Raw genomic sequence first — 15,000 nt, forward strand, 5'->3', positions numbered from 1 at the left:
AATTGGAATAAAAATGAAATGGAGATCATATCAATGTAATGATGAAGAAGGCAAAAGAATATCGAAGGAATCGCTTTATATCATTTTTTTTTTTAGATTAAATAATCAGTTGATCTTAAGTCCCTGTTGCACGATATACTTTTCTTTAGACCAATGCTCTTTTTAAAACTCACATTCCGTTATACATTAGCGTTTCCGTACCAGTCTTCAATATTTCGTTTTATGCCAAAATCTATCATGATACGTTATTAGTATGTAAATGTAAATTACCAATTTATATTGAGAAAAACTGTCATGCGATTCTCTACCAACACACATTTTTATAAGATTTCTTAATAAGTTCTATAACAATATCTCTTAAACATTTCTGTAACTACATTTCTTATACATTTCTGAATCCTTATTTCTTATACATCTCTATACCTATATCTTTAATACGTATCCATACCAGTGAACATAAACATACCAATATTCTAAATACATTTCATACCAATACACATAAATATGCCAATATTAAAGATACATCTTTATACCACATAAACGTACCAATATCATGTTATACAACTTGTACCAATACCCATAAATATACCAGGATCAAGTTATAACAGCTTTTACCAATACAATTATAAAGCAGTAAGTTTCGAAAGTTTGGTAAGTGGCAGTAGGCCTACCTGTCTCATACCCACAGTTATACCCTGGTCCGCCCCCCCGACGGAGCGTGGGGCGCCCCCAATAGCGATGGCGACTGGAATGGTATGCTGGGTATGATTCAGCGCAACGTGAGTATGCTTTGTTTTTGGCCTCTTTCGGGAGTACACCTTGTGAATGTTGTTAGCGTGTGTGTGTGTTTTTCATTCTTTTTTTTACTTATTTTGGGAATGTATTGTCAGAAAAGTGTTGGTATTTTTTTTTTTCTAATTATTTTAGCAAATGTACTTTTAGAAATGTGTTCGTTAGTTATTTGAATTTGTTTAACCACTTTAGGAAGTATACTTTCAGGAATGTGATCGGAAGTACCCTTTGCCTTTTTGGAGAGATATTTCAGAAAATTGTTAGTGAATATATATTTTTTATGTGTATGCTGATTGAAGGAAAAGGGGATGAAACGGGTGAAGGAAATTTTCCTGCTGTATGTTTCCGAAGGTAGAATTATCAAATCAAGAAAAAAAAAAAAAAGATTTAATGCTCAATACAAGTCTAAAATACTCTCCAATTTCTGATAATTTTCTCAAAATAATTCTCTTAGCGTCTCAAGAAATCGTCTTTGCTTCTTGCTCATTTACATTGCATTCATACCTTCTGTCTTCCTCCCACTCCGTTCGCAGAGAAAGTTGCGCTGACCCTTGCTTATCTAAACCCCATTTACACCTTCTCCCTTCCTCCATGAGTCCTCTCTCCCTGCATTCCCGAAGGAGGTGGACCTCGCCCTTGGCCCCTTCGGCCTGACGGAGTCCCGCGCCAAGGTGGCCCAGTTCTCCCAGCCCATCATGATTGACTACTACCGCATCCTGGTGAAGAGGGGAAGCCCCGAGATCAATCCCTGGGGGTTCCTCAATCCCCTGGGTCCTACCGTGTGGCTGGGGACGATGCTGGGGATGCTGGTGCTGTCTCTGCTGCTGAGCGTGGGCGTGGTGAGTCTGGTAAAGCTGAGGGACGGCCCCCAGGACAAGTGGACGACGGCGAGGCTCGTCCTCAACCAGTTCTGGGACCAGTTCGCGACGGTGTGCCAGCAGAGTGAGTCCTAGTCGTCGGCACAAGTCAGCTAAGGGTCGATTTCGTCTGCAGTGTTCTTGGGAATAGAATAAGCACATCATTTTCTGTACAAAGGATAGAGTATCTTCATGTACAGTTAATGGAGTTCATTATTTTATTATATATCGTTATATATTCAAATAATATAATTCTTTTGCAGTTGTGTTTTAAAGAGCGAGGAAAGATTAACACGTATAGAACTGTAAAAAAAGACCAATAGTGATATTAGAGATGAAGTGATAACAAGCACACGATCGTTAAAGAAACATTAGTATTTATTTAAAACTTTTGCACAGTATTGTATATATCAGCTTTGTGAAAATTACCATAAGCATCTAATCATAAATAGAATCATTATAATTCTTTTAGAAATATTGATAAAAACAAATAACATTCACTAACGTCACAATTAACAATATAAAGTAAATTCATACGCACATGAACGCTACAACTTCAAATTATTCATATGAACTTTTTTTTGGTTTGTTAAGAAAAGGTTGCAAGAAGCTAACATTTGCAGCTTTTTACGAAAAAAGATAAACACGCGAGTAGCAAATTCAGTATTGGTTTCCGGTTTTGTTGAAAAGAAACAAAAACTAATTAGGTATGTGGCTGGAAATATAATTCGAAATGATGTGGAAGTTTGCGAAGAATTATATTGCACATGCAAAACAATATTCATTTTTATATACTCGACCGCTGGGATTTCTAAAATAGATCTTTTGGGAAGACTCTAACTCACCATTTCTTGTGTTACAGAAATTATGTTATAGTATTTAGAATTATGATATTTCCTTAGTAGGTATAATAGACATATGCTAATATCGTAGGGTATAAACACTTATATTCATGTAGTTTCCCTTTACGTCACTTTTTGACGTCTCTATTTGTCATAATTTGATATCATTATATCGCTCATCATCACAGCATTTTTTCACTATTTGATATAACATCACCCAACGTTAAAAAAATGCCTTATATCACCGCATTCTATCACCATCATACTCAATGTAACCACTTTATTTTAAGCTGAATCTTTGCCTTTTCATCTTACTTTAGGTCAGCATTTTTGCATCATTGCCGCACTTAATATCACTTTGCATCATCACCACACTCAGTAGCACCACCTTTGCAGCACTACCACACACATCACCACACTTGCATCACCACCACACTCAACATCACTACTTTGCATCACACAAAACATCAGCGCCACCAGTTTGCATGACCACCACACTCATTATCACCAATTTGTATCACATTCACACTCACCATTGCCACTTTGCATGACCATCACACTCAGCGCCACTCAACATTACCACCTAACACCACAAAACCACTCATCACATACTACATCACATACCCCACTCGACACCACCACCTTTGGATGACCACCACACTAAAAATCACCACCTCTGGACCACCACCACACTCAACCCCACCACCTTTGCGCCACACAGCCACTCAACACCACCACCTCCCCTTAACGCCCTCCTCCTCCTTCCTCTTTCCTCAGACCTCATCTACATCTACGACGCCGTAGCCACACGCATGATGGTGGGCATGTGGCTCCTCGGGGTTATGGTGATCATGAAAAGCTTCTCGTCCGCGCTCACCTCCCTCCTCGCCGTCAGGAACATCCCCGTCAGGATAGACTACCTGAGGGACCTGGTGGACGACAGGAGTTTCCAGCTGGTGTTCGAGACGTCTACGGCCCTCACTGCCACTATGGAGGTGTGTTGAGGGGAGAGGGAAGAGGGGAGAGGGAGAGGGAAGAGAGGAAGGGGAGGGGAGACATATAGGGAAGAAGGAGGGAGAGAGAGAGAGGGAGAAGGGGGAAGGATGAGGAAAGAAGGAGAGGGAAGAGAGGAAGGGGAGGGGAGACATATAGGAAAGGAGGAGGGAGAGAGAGAGAGGGAAGACGGAGAATGATGAGGAGAGGAGAGGGAAGGAGGGAGAAGAGAGAGGGGAGATGGAGAGGGAGGAAGAGAGAGATAAGAGGGGAGGAAGAGAGGGAAGACGGGAGATAGAAAAGAGGGAAAGGGAGGGGAGAAAGAAGAGGGGAGGAGGTGTGTATAAGGGAGGGACGGTGATGAGGATGGGAGGAAGCGGAAGAAGCGTAAATGAAGGAAAGGGAGATAGATAAGGAATGGGGTGGAGAGTAAGAGGAGAAAGATGGAAGGAGGAAGGAGAAGAAGGAGAGGAGAGAAAAGAGAGAAACCCAAGCTATTGTTGAGACTATAGGAGTGGGGAGGAAAAGGGAATAAAGAAGGGGGAAGAAGAAGAATGGATGGCGGGGTAGGGGGAACATTAAAAAAGAGAAGGGAAAGGAGAAAGAGGAAAAAGAGAACGAAATAGAGAACGATGTCGACAATGGCAACTTTGAGTTAGTGTTCGAGGCATTTTCAAATCTGGCAAGTGATGAAATAGTGAAAGGAGGGAAAAAAGCGGAAAATAATGGAAGGAGGAAGCAGAAGGAAGAGAAGGATATGCCCATAATACCACGTTAACCTCCCCTCTCCCCCCAATAACAACAACAACAACAACAACATCCCCTTCACTCTCTTCCCCCCCATATCCCTCTTCCCCCTCCCACCACCTAGTCTAACCCCCCCCCCCCGAAAGCTCCACTATACACCCCCCCAAAAAAAATCCATCTCCACTCCCCTACCCTCCCTCCCTACCGCCAACATTCCCCCTCCTCCCCCTCCCCCAACACCCCCACTTCCCCTCTCCTCTCCATCTTCCTCCTTCCCTCCCCAACATTCCCCCCTCCTACCCCTTCCCCCTCCCTCCCTCTCCCAACATCCCCCCTTCCCCCCTCCTTCCCATCTTCCTCCCTCCCTCCTCCTCCTCCCCACCTTCCTCCCTACCTCCCCCCAACATTCCTCCCTTCGCCTCCCCCTCCCCCCTCCCTTCCTCCTTTTCCCCCCTTCTTCCCATCTTCCTCCCTCCCTCCCCCAACATTCCCCCCTTCGCCTCACCCCCCCTTCCTCCCCGGTCCCTCTTGTATAGACCAAATAAAGAGTTACAGTTTGTTTAATTTTCATTTTGTTTCACATTCGGTTTGTTTCAGTTTGTTTTTGTTTCAGTTTGCCTGTTTCAGTTTTGATTCAGTTCAGTAAGTTTCAGTATCAGTTTGTTGTAGTTTCAGGTAGTTTCAGTTTCTGTTTCAGTTTATTTCTGTGTCAGTTTGTTTCAGTGTCAGCATGTTTCAGTTTCAGTTTATTTTTGCATAAGCATATTTCAGCATCAATTTCTTTTAGTTTCAGTCTGTTTTTGAATCTTATTTCATTCCAGCTTCATTTCATTTCAGTTTGAATCTATTCCAGTTTCCGTTTGTTACAGTTTCCGTTTAACCCCCCCCCCACCCCCACCCCATCCCCACCCCACCCCCCTCATCCCCCACCAAAACCCCACCCCCTCATACCCCATCCCCACCCCCCCTCATCCCCCACCCCCACCCCCCCTGATCCCCATCCTCGCCTCCGCCAGCAAGCAACGAGCGGCATCTACCAAGAGCTCCGGGGCGTGGCTGCCAGAGGACGCGTGAATTTCCTGAAGGCGAGTGACCTTTTCGACGTGGCCTTCAGCTCGGTGCGAGAAGGGGGCGTGGCACTTCTGGTCGAGGACGCCACCATCAGGAAAATCATTTCGGATGACTTCTCGCTGAAAGGTTGCGTTGCTGTTGTTGTTGCTTTCTTATTAATGTTGTTGGTGTTGTGGTTATTATTGTTGTTGTTGTGTTATTGTTTTGATGATGGTGGTGGTGATTGTGATGATAAAGATAATGATAATGATGATAGTGATGATGATGATGGTGATGGTGATGATAACAGTAATGATGATAATAATAATAATATTCGTAATAATGATAAAACTACTACTAGCAGTAAGAGGGATAATAATAATAATAAAAAATAATAGTAATAATGATAATAGAAATACTAATTATTATAATAACGATGATAATCATAATGATAATAGTCGTTATTGTTATTATTAATGGTATCATCATCAACTTCATCACGAACGCCCATTTTTCGCTTCCAACCATTTTTTTTCACCAACTTCCATTGTTTTCTTTCACTAACGCCCATTTCCCCCCAATTAACACCAATTTTCCTCACTAACGCTCATTTTCCCCCAACTAACATTTATTTTCCCTTATAAACACCATTTTTTTTCCCAACTAACGCCCATTTTCCCCCAACAAACGCCCATTTTCCCCAACTAACGCCCCTTTCCCCCAACTAACGCCCATGTTCCCCCAACTAACGCCCATTTTCCCCCCAACTAACGCCCATTTCCCCCCAACAAACACCCATGTCCCCTCAACCAACGCCCATTTCCCACACCTAACGCCCATTTCCCCCCAACAAACGCCCATTTTCCCCCAACCAACGCCCATTTTCCCCCAACAAACGCCCATTTCCCCCAACAAACGCCCATTTTTCCCCCAACTAACACCCATTTTCCCCCAACAAACGTCCATTTTCCCCTCAACCAACGCCCATTTTCCCCCAACAAACGCCTATTTCCCCCAACCAACACTCATGTCCCCCCAACCACCACTCATGTCCCCCCAACCAACGCCCATTTCCCCCCAACAAACGCCCATTTTCCCCCAACCAACGCCCATTTTCCCCCAACAAACGCCCATTTCCCCCAACCAACGCCCATTTCCCCCCAACAAACGCCCATTTCCCCCCAACCAACGCCCATTTCCCCCCAACAAACGCCCATTTCCCCCCAACCAACGCCCATTTTCCCCCAACAAACGCCCATTTCCCCCAACCAACACCCATGTCCCCCCAACCAACGCCCATTTCCCCCAACTAACACCCATGTCCCCCCAACTAACGCCCATTTCCCCCAACCAACGCCCATTTCCCCCCAACAAACGCCCATTTCCCCCAACCAACACCCATGTCCCCCCAACAAACGCCCATGTTCCCCCAACTAACGCCCATGTTCCCCCAACTAACGCCCATTTCCCCCCAACCAACGCCCATTTTCCCCAACCAACGCCCATTTCCCCCAACAAACGCCCATTTCCCCCCAACAAACGCCCATGTCCCCCCAACTAACGCCCATGTTCCCCCAACTAACACCCATTTCCCCCAACCAACGTCCATTTTCCCCCAACAAACGCCCATTTTCCCCAACCAACACCCATTTTCCCCCAACTAACACCCATGTTCCCCCAACTAACGCCCATTTCCCCCAACCAACGCCCATTTTCCCCCAACTAACGCCCATATTTCCCCCCTTTCCAGGTACCTGCGATTACTACATAGGCAAAGAGTCGTATTATCCCCTTATTTTCTGCATCGTGGGAGTCCCTGGTTTACCCATTATGCCGGCTATCAACTACAGGTAAAGATAAGGAATGAAGATTAGGAATGAGGGTAAGGAATGAAGATAAAGATAAATAATAAAGATAAGGAATGAAGATAAGGAATGAGGGTAAGGAATGAAGATAAAGATAAAGAATAAAGATAAGGAATGAAGATAAGGAATGAGGGTAAGGAATGAAGATAAAGATAAAGAATAAAGATAAGGAATGAAGATAAGGAATGAGGGTAAGGAATGAAGATAAAGATAAAGAATAAAGATAAGGAATGAAGATATAGAATGAAGATGAAGAATAAAGAAAAAGATAAAGATAAAGAATAAAGATAAAGAATAAAGATAATGAAAAACAGATAAAGACAAAGAATAAAGATAAAGAATGATGGTAAGGAATGAAGGTAAGGAATGAAGATAAAGAATGAAGATGAAGAATAAAGATAAAGATAAAGATAAAGAATAAATATTTAGAATGAAGATAAAGAATAAAGATAAAGAATAAAGATAAAGAATAAAAATAATGAATTGTATTGTGATTTCTGTTCCAGTAAAGGGAGATAGGGATATCTATCTATCTATCTATCTATCTATATATATATATAGAGAGAGATATCTATATTTATATATATGTGTGTGTATGTGTGTGTGTGTGTGTGTGCGTGTGTGCGTGCGCGTGTGTGTGTATGTGTGTGTGTTTACAGTGTATATATGTGTTTAACTAACTCTTAACCAAATCAACATGCTCTTGTCTATTATCCACCGTATTAATTATCATCAATAATGTTGCACTGTGCAATACCTGATGATCTCCCTTTGAACACATATGCTCCTCGAAACTCATTATGGCCTGATGCTTCAGATAAATCAGGATATTAATGATCATGAATCATCTCGTCTTAGGTAGCAGAATGACGTGTTATGATCATCCTTCCATAAAAGAAAATCCTTTGTACAACTAGAATTCAAAGATCCATCAAATTAGTAAATGAAGCAATTAAAAACGGAATAGTCGATCACAACAAACGGAAAATAGAAAATATGTGTTCATATGTGGTTCTTGGCGCCTCTTCTACAGCGGGATTAAAACAATGGAATAACTGATGCCACGAAATTATAAATCAAAAGATGACCACCATGATTATTGTTTTTAGTCTTTTGTTTTTGTACCTAAAAACCCAGTGTTTTTGCTGTAGAGGAGTGCAAAGAAACGATTTCGCTGTGAATCTTTCTGTTACAGGTTATAGGACTTATACATAAGCAAATATAAGGAACCATGCCTATAGTGTTTATAGACGTGTATATGCTTAAGAAATACATAGTGTTGAAACTTCTCGACACAGGATCCAGTCTCTGGTTGAGCACGACCTGTACAGCGAGTGGGTGGCTAACTTACTCCCCAATGCAACTTCCTGTCTGAGAGCTCCCTCTTCTATCACCGTTAATGAGCCTTATACTATGGAGGGGCTTTGGGTAAGTGCCGTTAACTCGTATGATATTTTTCAAGGTCTGATGATAATAACATAATCCTAATACAAAACACTAGTGCAAAAGATAATAACATGTTGCTAACACAAACGCTACTGCAACGACTATGAAGAAATATGAAAAGAAAAAAATGTACTTTCAGAAAACAATAACATCAAATTGTAATGTCTTTCCACAAAACGCTAAAACAACTATCAGGGTTATTGCTTAAATTCAGGGAACATATAAAAATAAATTTATAAACAACAACAAAAAGACTGAATAATGAAAAAGTCTTCATCAGACTTATACATACAAATAAAATTACAGGGCGATTATTAAGAACTAAGGAACCACTCGTTGCTCTGTTTGCTCTTGTTATCAACTTAGCCGGGATCTTGAAGATTTTGAAAGGTTCAGATGCAGTGTATGCAAGTACGTAAATTTTTCTGTTTCTGTTTACTTATTATTTTTCGGAGTATACGCAGTTGTTTCCGTTCCGTCAGATGTTCAGGTTCAGAAACTTATACCTCAGTAGGACTGGAAATACTGTGTTGATGGAGCCCTGCACAGTGTTTGCTAAGTTTGGTGTTAAATCACATCATGTTTCACCAGAATACGTTTTATTACACTACAGGGAATGAAAAGACCATCTTCTTGGCTGTGTAAATAGCTCCATTTTTAGAAACATTGGTGAAAGGTGATTTTACATCAAGATGGCGAACGTACACATATGAGTTGCCAAGTGTTGCAATAACTTTCATTCTACAAATGCTCCATTTACATTAAAAATGCATTTCATGGTTATTTATGAATTGATACAAAGTTAACATTATGATAAAAAATAATAATAGCAAAGAGCAAAAACAAAGAATTGGAAGTTGCACTCGGTCTCGGAAAAATATTTTTTTCTTTTGTAAAGTTAACCACATTTTGTGAGAAAGTCTGTAGAGCCAATATAAAGTAGTCATGATCATCTAATAAATACTTTCCAGACAATAAAATCTGCAAGATTGTTTTTGTATTATTATTTTTTTAAATATCAAAGTAAACTTAAAAAATCATCCTGCTTATTCCACGAAATTCGGTTAGTGTATATAACAATAACATCCTATGTCCTTTAGAGGAGGATTTGTCAACTGGAATTTTAAACACCCATAATCACAGCTTTACTCAAATAGTTCAGTTGAACACTTCTATTTCCCTCTGCTCGTGTCTATCTATCTATCTACCTATCTATAATGCTATTCTGGCTATGTATCTTTTCCTAATGCTCCTCAGGGAATCTTCGTGGTGCTCGGCGTAGGACTCTCCATCTCGGCCCTTGTGTTCGTCGTGGAGGTCGTGATCCACAGGAAGGGCTTCGGCAAAGGGCCCGGCCTCCCTGCTCCCAAAATAGACGTTCGTATACAACTAGAGTGGAGTGGAAGACGGTGCTTGTGTATCAAAACGTTTGCTTGAGTTATTCTACTTGTGTATGTGTGTAATTCTGTATGTACCTTTATGTATATGTAGATATGTATACATAAGCACACACACACACACACACACACACACACACACACACACACACACACACACACACATACACACACACACACACACACACACACACACACACACTCGCGCGCGTGTATTTATCTGTCTCCATACATACTGTACATAGTTTGTATTCAGCATGTCTCTGATTCATATTTCTTAACCTTATATAAGAAAGCCGTGTTTACATTAGAACGAACACATGCACTGAACTGCAGTTAAAACAAACTTACGTCCACCATCGTCCATTCTCCCAACACAATACCCGGTACTTTACAGTGATTCAGGGCCTTAAATCGTGTGTGGTTGTGCCGTTACGAGCTCTCTCGCTTACCGTCTTGCAGATCGTGTACCCGATGCCCAAAGCCTTGCTACATGAACTGTACGCCACCTCAACGCCCTTCCTCAGCAAATGGCCCTCAGTCTCCCAGGGTTCCTCACGCCCTTCCCACCTGACTCGAGGGGCGGAGCAGAGTCCTTGGCATGCTGGCAGTCCCATTGTTGTCACTCTCCAGCCTCTTGCTGTCACTAAAGAGGTCACGCCCCTTGGTAGAGCGGAGGGCGGTGACACCCCGAAAGACGGGAAGGACCACCAGCTCCGTCGACGCCGTCTTTCGCTGGCTGAGGAGGATCCACCCAGCCCTGATTTCGATTCCCGCCAGCTAGGACAGGACAAAGTTGTCGTACTGTGGTGAATCAACACGCACGGCGGGTAGTCCTGGGAACTCAATCGCACACACCCCGTCGTCTTTTCCGCTCACACACACACACACACACACACACGACGCCGTCCCATGACCCCGCACTAACAGAGGCTCGTCTTGTGACAGCTAGTCCTCAACACAGCATGAAGTCGTCTTTTCTTGTATCTCTGCACTGCCCACTGTCCCTCGGCTTCAAATACACAAGAGTCAGAGGACAATCATACAGACCTGTAAAGCACAAGTAACATAAGTGAATGCATTGCATGAATTAATTTACTTAAAAGGCTTTCATCACGTGCACACCTACAATGCTTGAGCTATGGCTGTTGCTGCATCATCCAAATAGCTTCGGCTATTTTGTAACAATAAAACTACTAATAATTAATATAACAATAATAATAGCGATAATGACATAATAAAACACTGCACATAACTGATGATTCATTTTGTAAAATGAGCACAATGATATTTATAATAATACCTGTCTATCTTGTTAAATGAATAACAAAAACGAACGATAAAACTAAAACGATTAATAAAAAAGACATTGTTATAAAGCAGGAAAAAGGTGATACTAAATTAATAAAAGATACGTACGCATAAAATAAGTACCTAAATACATATGCTGCTTTCCCTTATATGTAAAGTCTCCGGAAAGTATAACAATCTTTATATAAAGCTTACTCCAGTACACCAAAAAAAACATCAAAGCTAGGAGCATGGCTACTGCACACGAATTCGGAAACCCCAAGCCACTCGAGGAAAAGAATATTCACACACTTGGTCACCCGATTACACTGAGTTCATATAACTTGTTTATTCCTGTGCAGAGAGAGCAGATCAGGTCAACCCAAGCTCCCTCTCGGGCAGTTGCCACGGCGGAGTCAGTGGCAAGTGTGCATCCTGACGAAACTCAGGAATTTACTGAAGTTACCTGGAGTCGGGTAAGTGTTGCCAGAATAGGTATGACGCGGTTTCAGTCACACTGTCTCATTATTCACATATAATGGTAATTATCAAGATTGTTTGAACCAGGTAGCCCCAATCTATCTTGATGAAAATCCTAGTTGGTAACTTCAAAGCTAACCCCTGCCTCTATGGCTATAATTATTGGAAATATTATTTTTTCTTTTATTTCTTTCTTTATTAGTTTCGTTTTTGTTTATTTTGTACTATTGTTGTTACTGAACCATTTCCAAAGATAATGCAATGAAAAAATGCTTAGCGGGTCAAATAAAAGGGTAAGCTTAATCACGTTTAGCCAGTGAGAGTGCATCTTGAGACATTTATTATTTGTATAATTTACTCGATATTGTTATAATTACAAAAAAAAAAAAAAAAAAAAAAAAAATCCCCTCTTTTACATACGAAGAGTTTCCTAATATTAACAGACGTCTGAATATTCTTAGGAAAAAAAATTATTTCATTTTGGGGTTCAACAGGATGAATGGAAGTGGAGCTACCTGGTTACATGTTCCTTGGTAAAGACCAATTACAGTAATGATCAACACATGAATAATCAGAGAGAAAAGTATGTGTATTTGTGTGTCCTTGGTAATCTTTTACGTTCAGGATAATTTGATTTTGGTTATCTGGTGCTGCTGCCGATGGAGGGAAGGCCTGAAAGTACAGTACAACATGCTTATATTTAACGAGAGTATATGGAGAAATTAGTGTTTGCTTAATTAGGGTAACTTAATATAAAAAGGACGTTGAAGGTGGGTGTTATTGTTATTGATATGATTTCAGTTATGGTATTTATCTTATTTAGGCAATTGCATACCATGATGTTTGAAGGAGAAGAAGGAAAAAGATACTCAATTTTAAGTACATTGTTACTTTATTTCTACAGATTCATTAAATTGTTACCATTTTTCCATTCATCGTTATCTTTATGTCTGATTTCTGTTTGTCTCGAGCGCGAAAGTAAAAATATAATGCAAGTAATAATGACATGATAAACACTATTTTTTTATTATTTCATTTCTTCTTTACTGTTTTTCTTATTTAGTTATTCTATGAAAGATATTATAGACTGGGATTCTCATTTTGTTCTAAGTTGCAACGTGTATTTCAAACTTTCAACGCCTTCATGCAAATCAATATTCTAAATATTTTACATACTCTCTGATCATCTCCTCATTTGATTTCTATTTCCATATCGACACAACAATTTTAGAAAAATACTCAAAACAAGTATGCACAAGAATTTTTACCTATTTTTTATTTATTTATTTTCTTTTTGATCTCGACATTTCTTGCTGTGTAATGCGCCTATAATCATTAATCATCAAAATATGTGAATGTGATATAACCTTTGAGGAAAATCCACACGTGCAGTAATTAACGAGACTGCACCTGAAGTTTCTCATTAATTACGACTAATATGCAAATGAGTTACGAGTGAACACTTTTTTTCTTGATAAAAGTAATAATTAATCTTAATTTCACCGCAGCAGCAACGATAACAGTAATAATGATAATGATGATGAAATGAGAACTGTAGTATTTGTGTGTCTGTTATTTTGTTTTGTATTATTATCATTATCATTATTATTATTATCATTATTGTTATTATTATCGTTATTGTTATTGCTGTTGCTATTATTACTATTGTTATTATTAGTATTATTATTATAATTATTATTATTGTTATTTCTATTAATATCATAATAATAATTATATTTATCATTATCATTATACTTGCCTTAATTCTTGTTGATGTTGTTATTGCTATTATTATTATTATCATTACTGAAATTTGATGTAAGGCCTTCACAACACCAGTTAGTCTTAGTCTGGCTTTGTACGCTTATAAGATTATATATTCTAACGATTAGTGAGCTGAATATGATTTAGAACATGCACTGAAGTTGTGCTAATACACACACACAAACAAAATCTTATGTGATTATGCAAGCACTCGGAAATGTAGATTTTTAAGGTACAGTATCTATATCTATCTATCTATATACCTACGTTTGTATTTATGCACACACACACACACACACACACACACACACACACACACACACACACACACACACACACACACACATATATATAATTAAAACAATCTCCACGAAAGTAGCTTAGGACCAAAATAGTATTTGTTCACAAATACTAGTTATTTACTCATTTTTATATTTTCTTCCTTTATTTATAGATAAAATTCACTTATTTCCCTAATCAAGTTGTTTTTTTCTAACACCAGGTGGCAGACGACCGCCAGCAGATTCTCAGCGATGAAACTGCCACCTAATCACTAGAATGTTCGCGCTGTTATACTAAGCTTGATGGCTCTGATCGAAGGAAACTCTTATATATACGCTGAAGGGATTGTAGAATTAAAAGTAAAAAAATGAGATGTTGCGTTTGTATCTATTACCTCAAAATGTAGACGGTAATTTCAGTGGAATTTAAGTTATTTGATGGGCTTGTGTGAGAAATGAGACAATGGCTGATTAACTGTTATGGATACAGAAAACACAGGCACACACATTGTTCACAAAACCCAACTAAAATCTATCGTGCAACGTGATATTATTTCATGAACAGAATTATTTTAGATTTTCTACATTATAAGACTGAAATCACTGATCATTTTCTTTTTGATTGAAATGGGGGGGGGGGGGGGGGGGGGGCACCCGGAAGAAAATGAATTTGCACAAAGAATTTATGTAGTACGGGCAAATACTCACACCAAGAAATTTTAAAGTGCTGACAGCTACTCACTTACACACACAAAAAAAAATGAAGTACTGAAAATCACTAAGAGTGTTTAAAGCACTGACAATACGCACTCATAAAGAGGTTAAAAAAATCTGGCATATACTTACATCAAGATATTGACTACTACTCACTTACACAAAGATATTTTGAAGTACTGACAAATGCTCACACCAAGAGAGTTACACGAAAAAAACTTTGAATTATTGGAAGTCGTTACATACGCAAAGGGATTTTCAAATACCGGTAAATTCTCGCTCACAGATACTTTAAAATACTGACAAATACTTACTACCTCAAAGGGATTTTCAAATACTCACAAATATCCACTGAACTTTACTTCACAGAGTGGACATATGTTCAGACATTCATTTTCAAAACTTTGCTTATTTCGAAACCAGGGTTTAGCAATACTAAAAAATCCTTTAACACGATAGATAGCAAATAAGCGGCCATATTA

General features: G+C 39.7%; 1 protein-coding gene across 2 annotated transcripts in view; it reads left to right on the top strand.

Annotated features, from left to right (window-relative positions):
• LOC125024553 (glutamate receptor U1-like) overlaps window positions 1-14,176 on the top strand; it is a 19,142-nt gene extending 4,966 nt beyond the window's left edge. Inside the window, exons 4-12 of one of the 2 annotated variants that reach the window (XR_007114771.1) lie at window positions 689-779; window positions 1,413-1,734; window positions 3,269-3,486; window positions 5,248-5,428; window positions 7,032-7,131; window positions 8,445-8,574; window positions 9,850-9,969; window positions 10,452-11,755; window positions 14,026-14,060. Coding sequence is in view for 1 of the 2 variants with exons in the window: in XM_047612355.1 (XP_047468311.1) it covers window positions 689-779; window positions 1,413-1,734; window positions 3,269-3,486; window positions 5,248-5,428; window positions 7,032-7,131; window positions 8,445-8,574; window positions 9,850-9,969; window positions 11,642-11,755; window positions 14,026-14,073 (1,324 nt within the window). In the remaining variant the exon portion in view is untranslated. Of the gene's footprint in view, window positions 1-688; window positions 780-1,412; window positions 1,735-3,268; window positions 3,487-5,247; window positions 5,429-7,031; window positions 7,132-8,444; window positions 8,575-9,849; window positions 9,970-10,451; window positions 11,756-14,025 lie in introns of both variants that reach the window. The other variant, XM_047612355.1, reaches the window with a different exon arrangement.
• Window positions 14,177-15,000: the final 824 nt, after the last annotated feature.

Source organism: Penaeus chinensis, chromosome 43, assembly GCF_019202785.1.
Source record: "Penaeus chinensis breed Huanghai No. 1 chromosome 43, ASM1920278v2, whole genome shotgun sequence".
NCBI classification, from domain to species: Eukaryota; Metazoa; Arthropoda; class Malacostraca; order Decapoda; family Penaeidae; genus Penaeus; species Penaeus chinensis.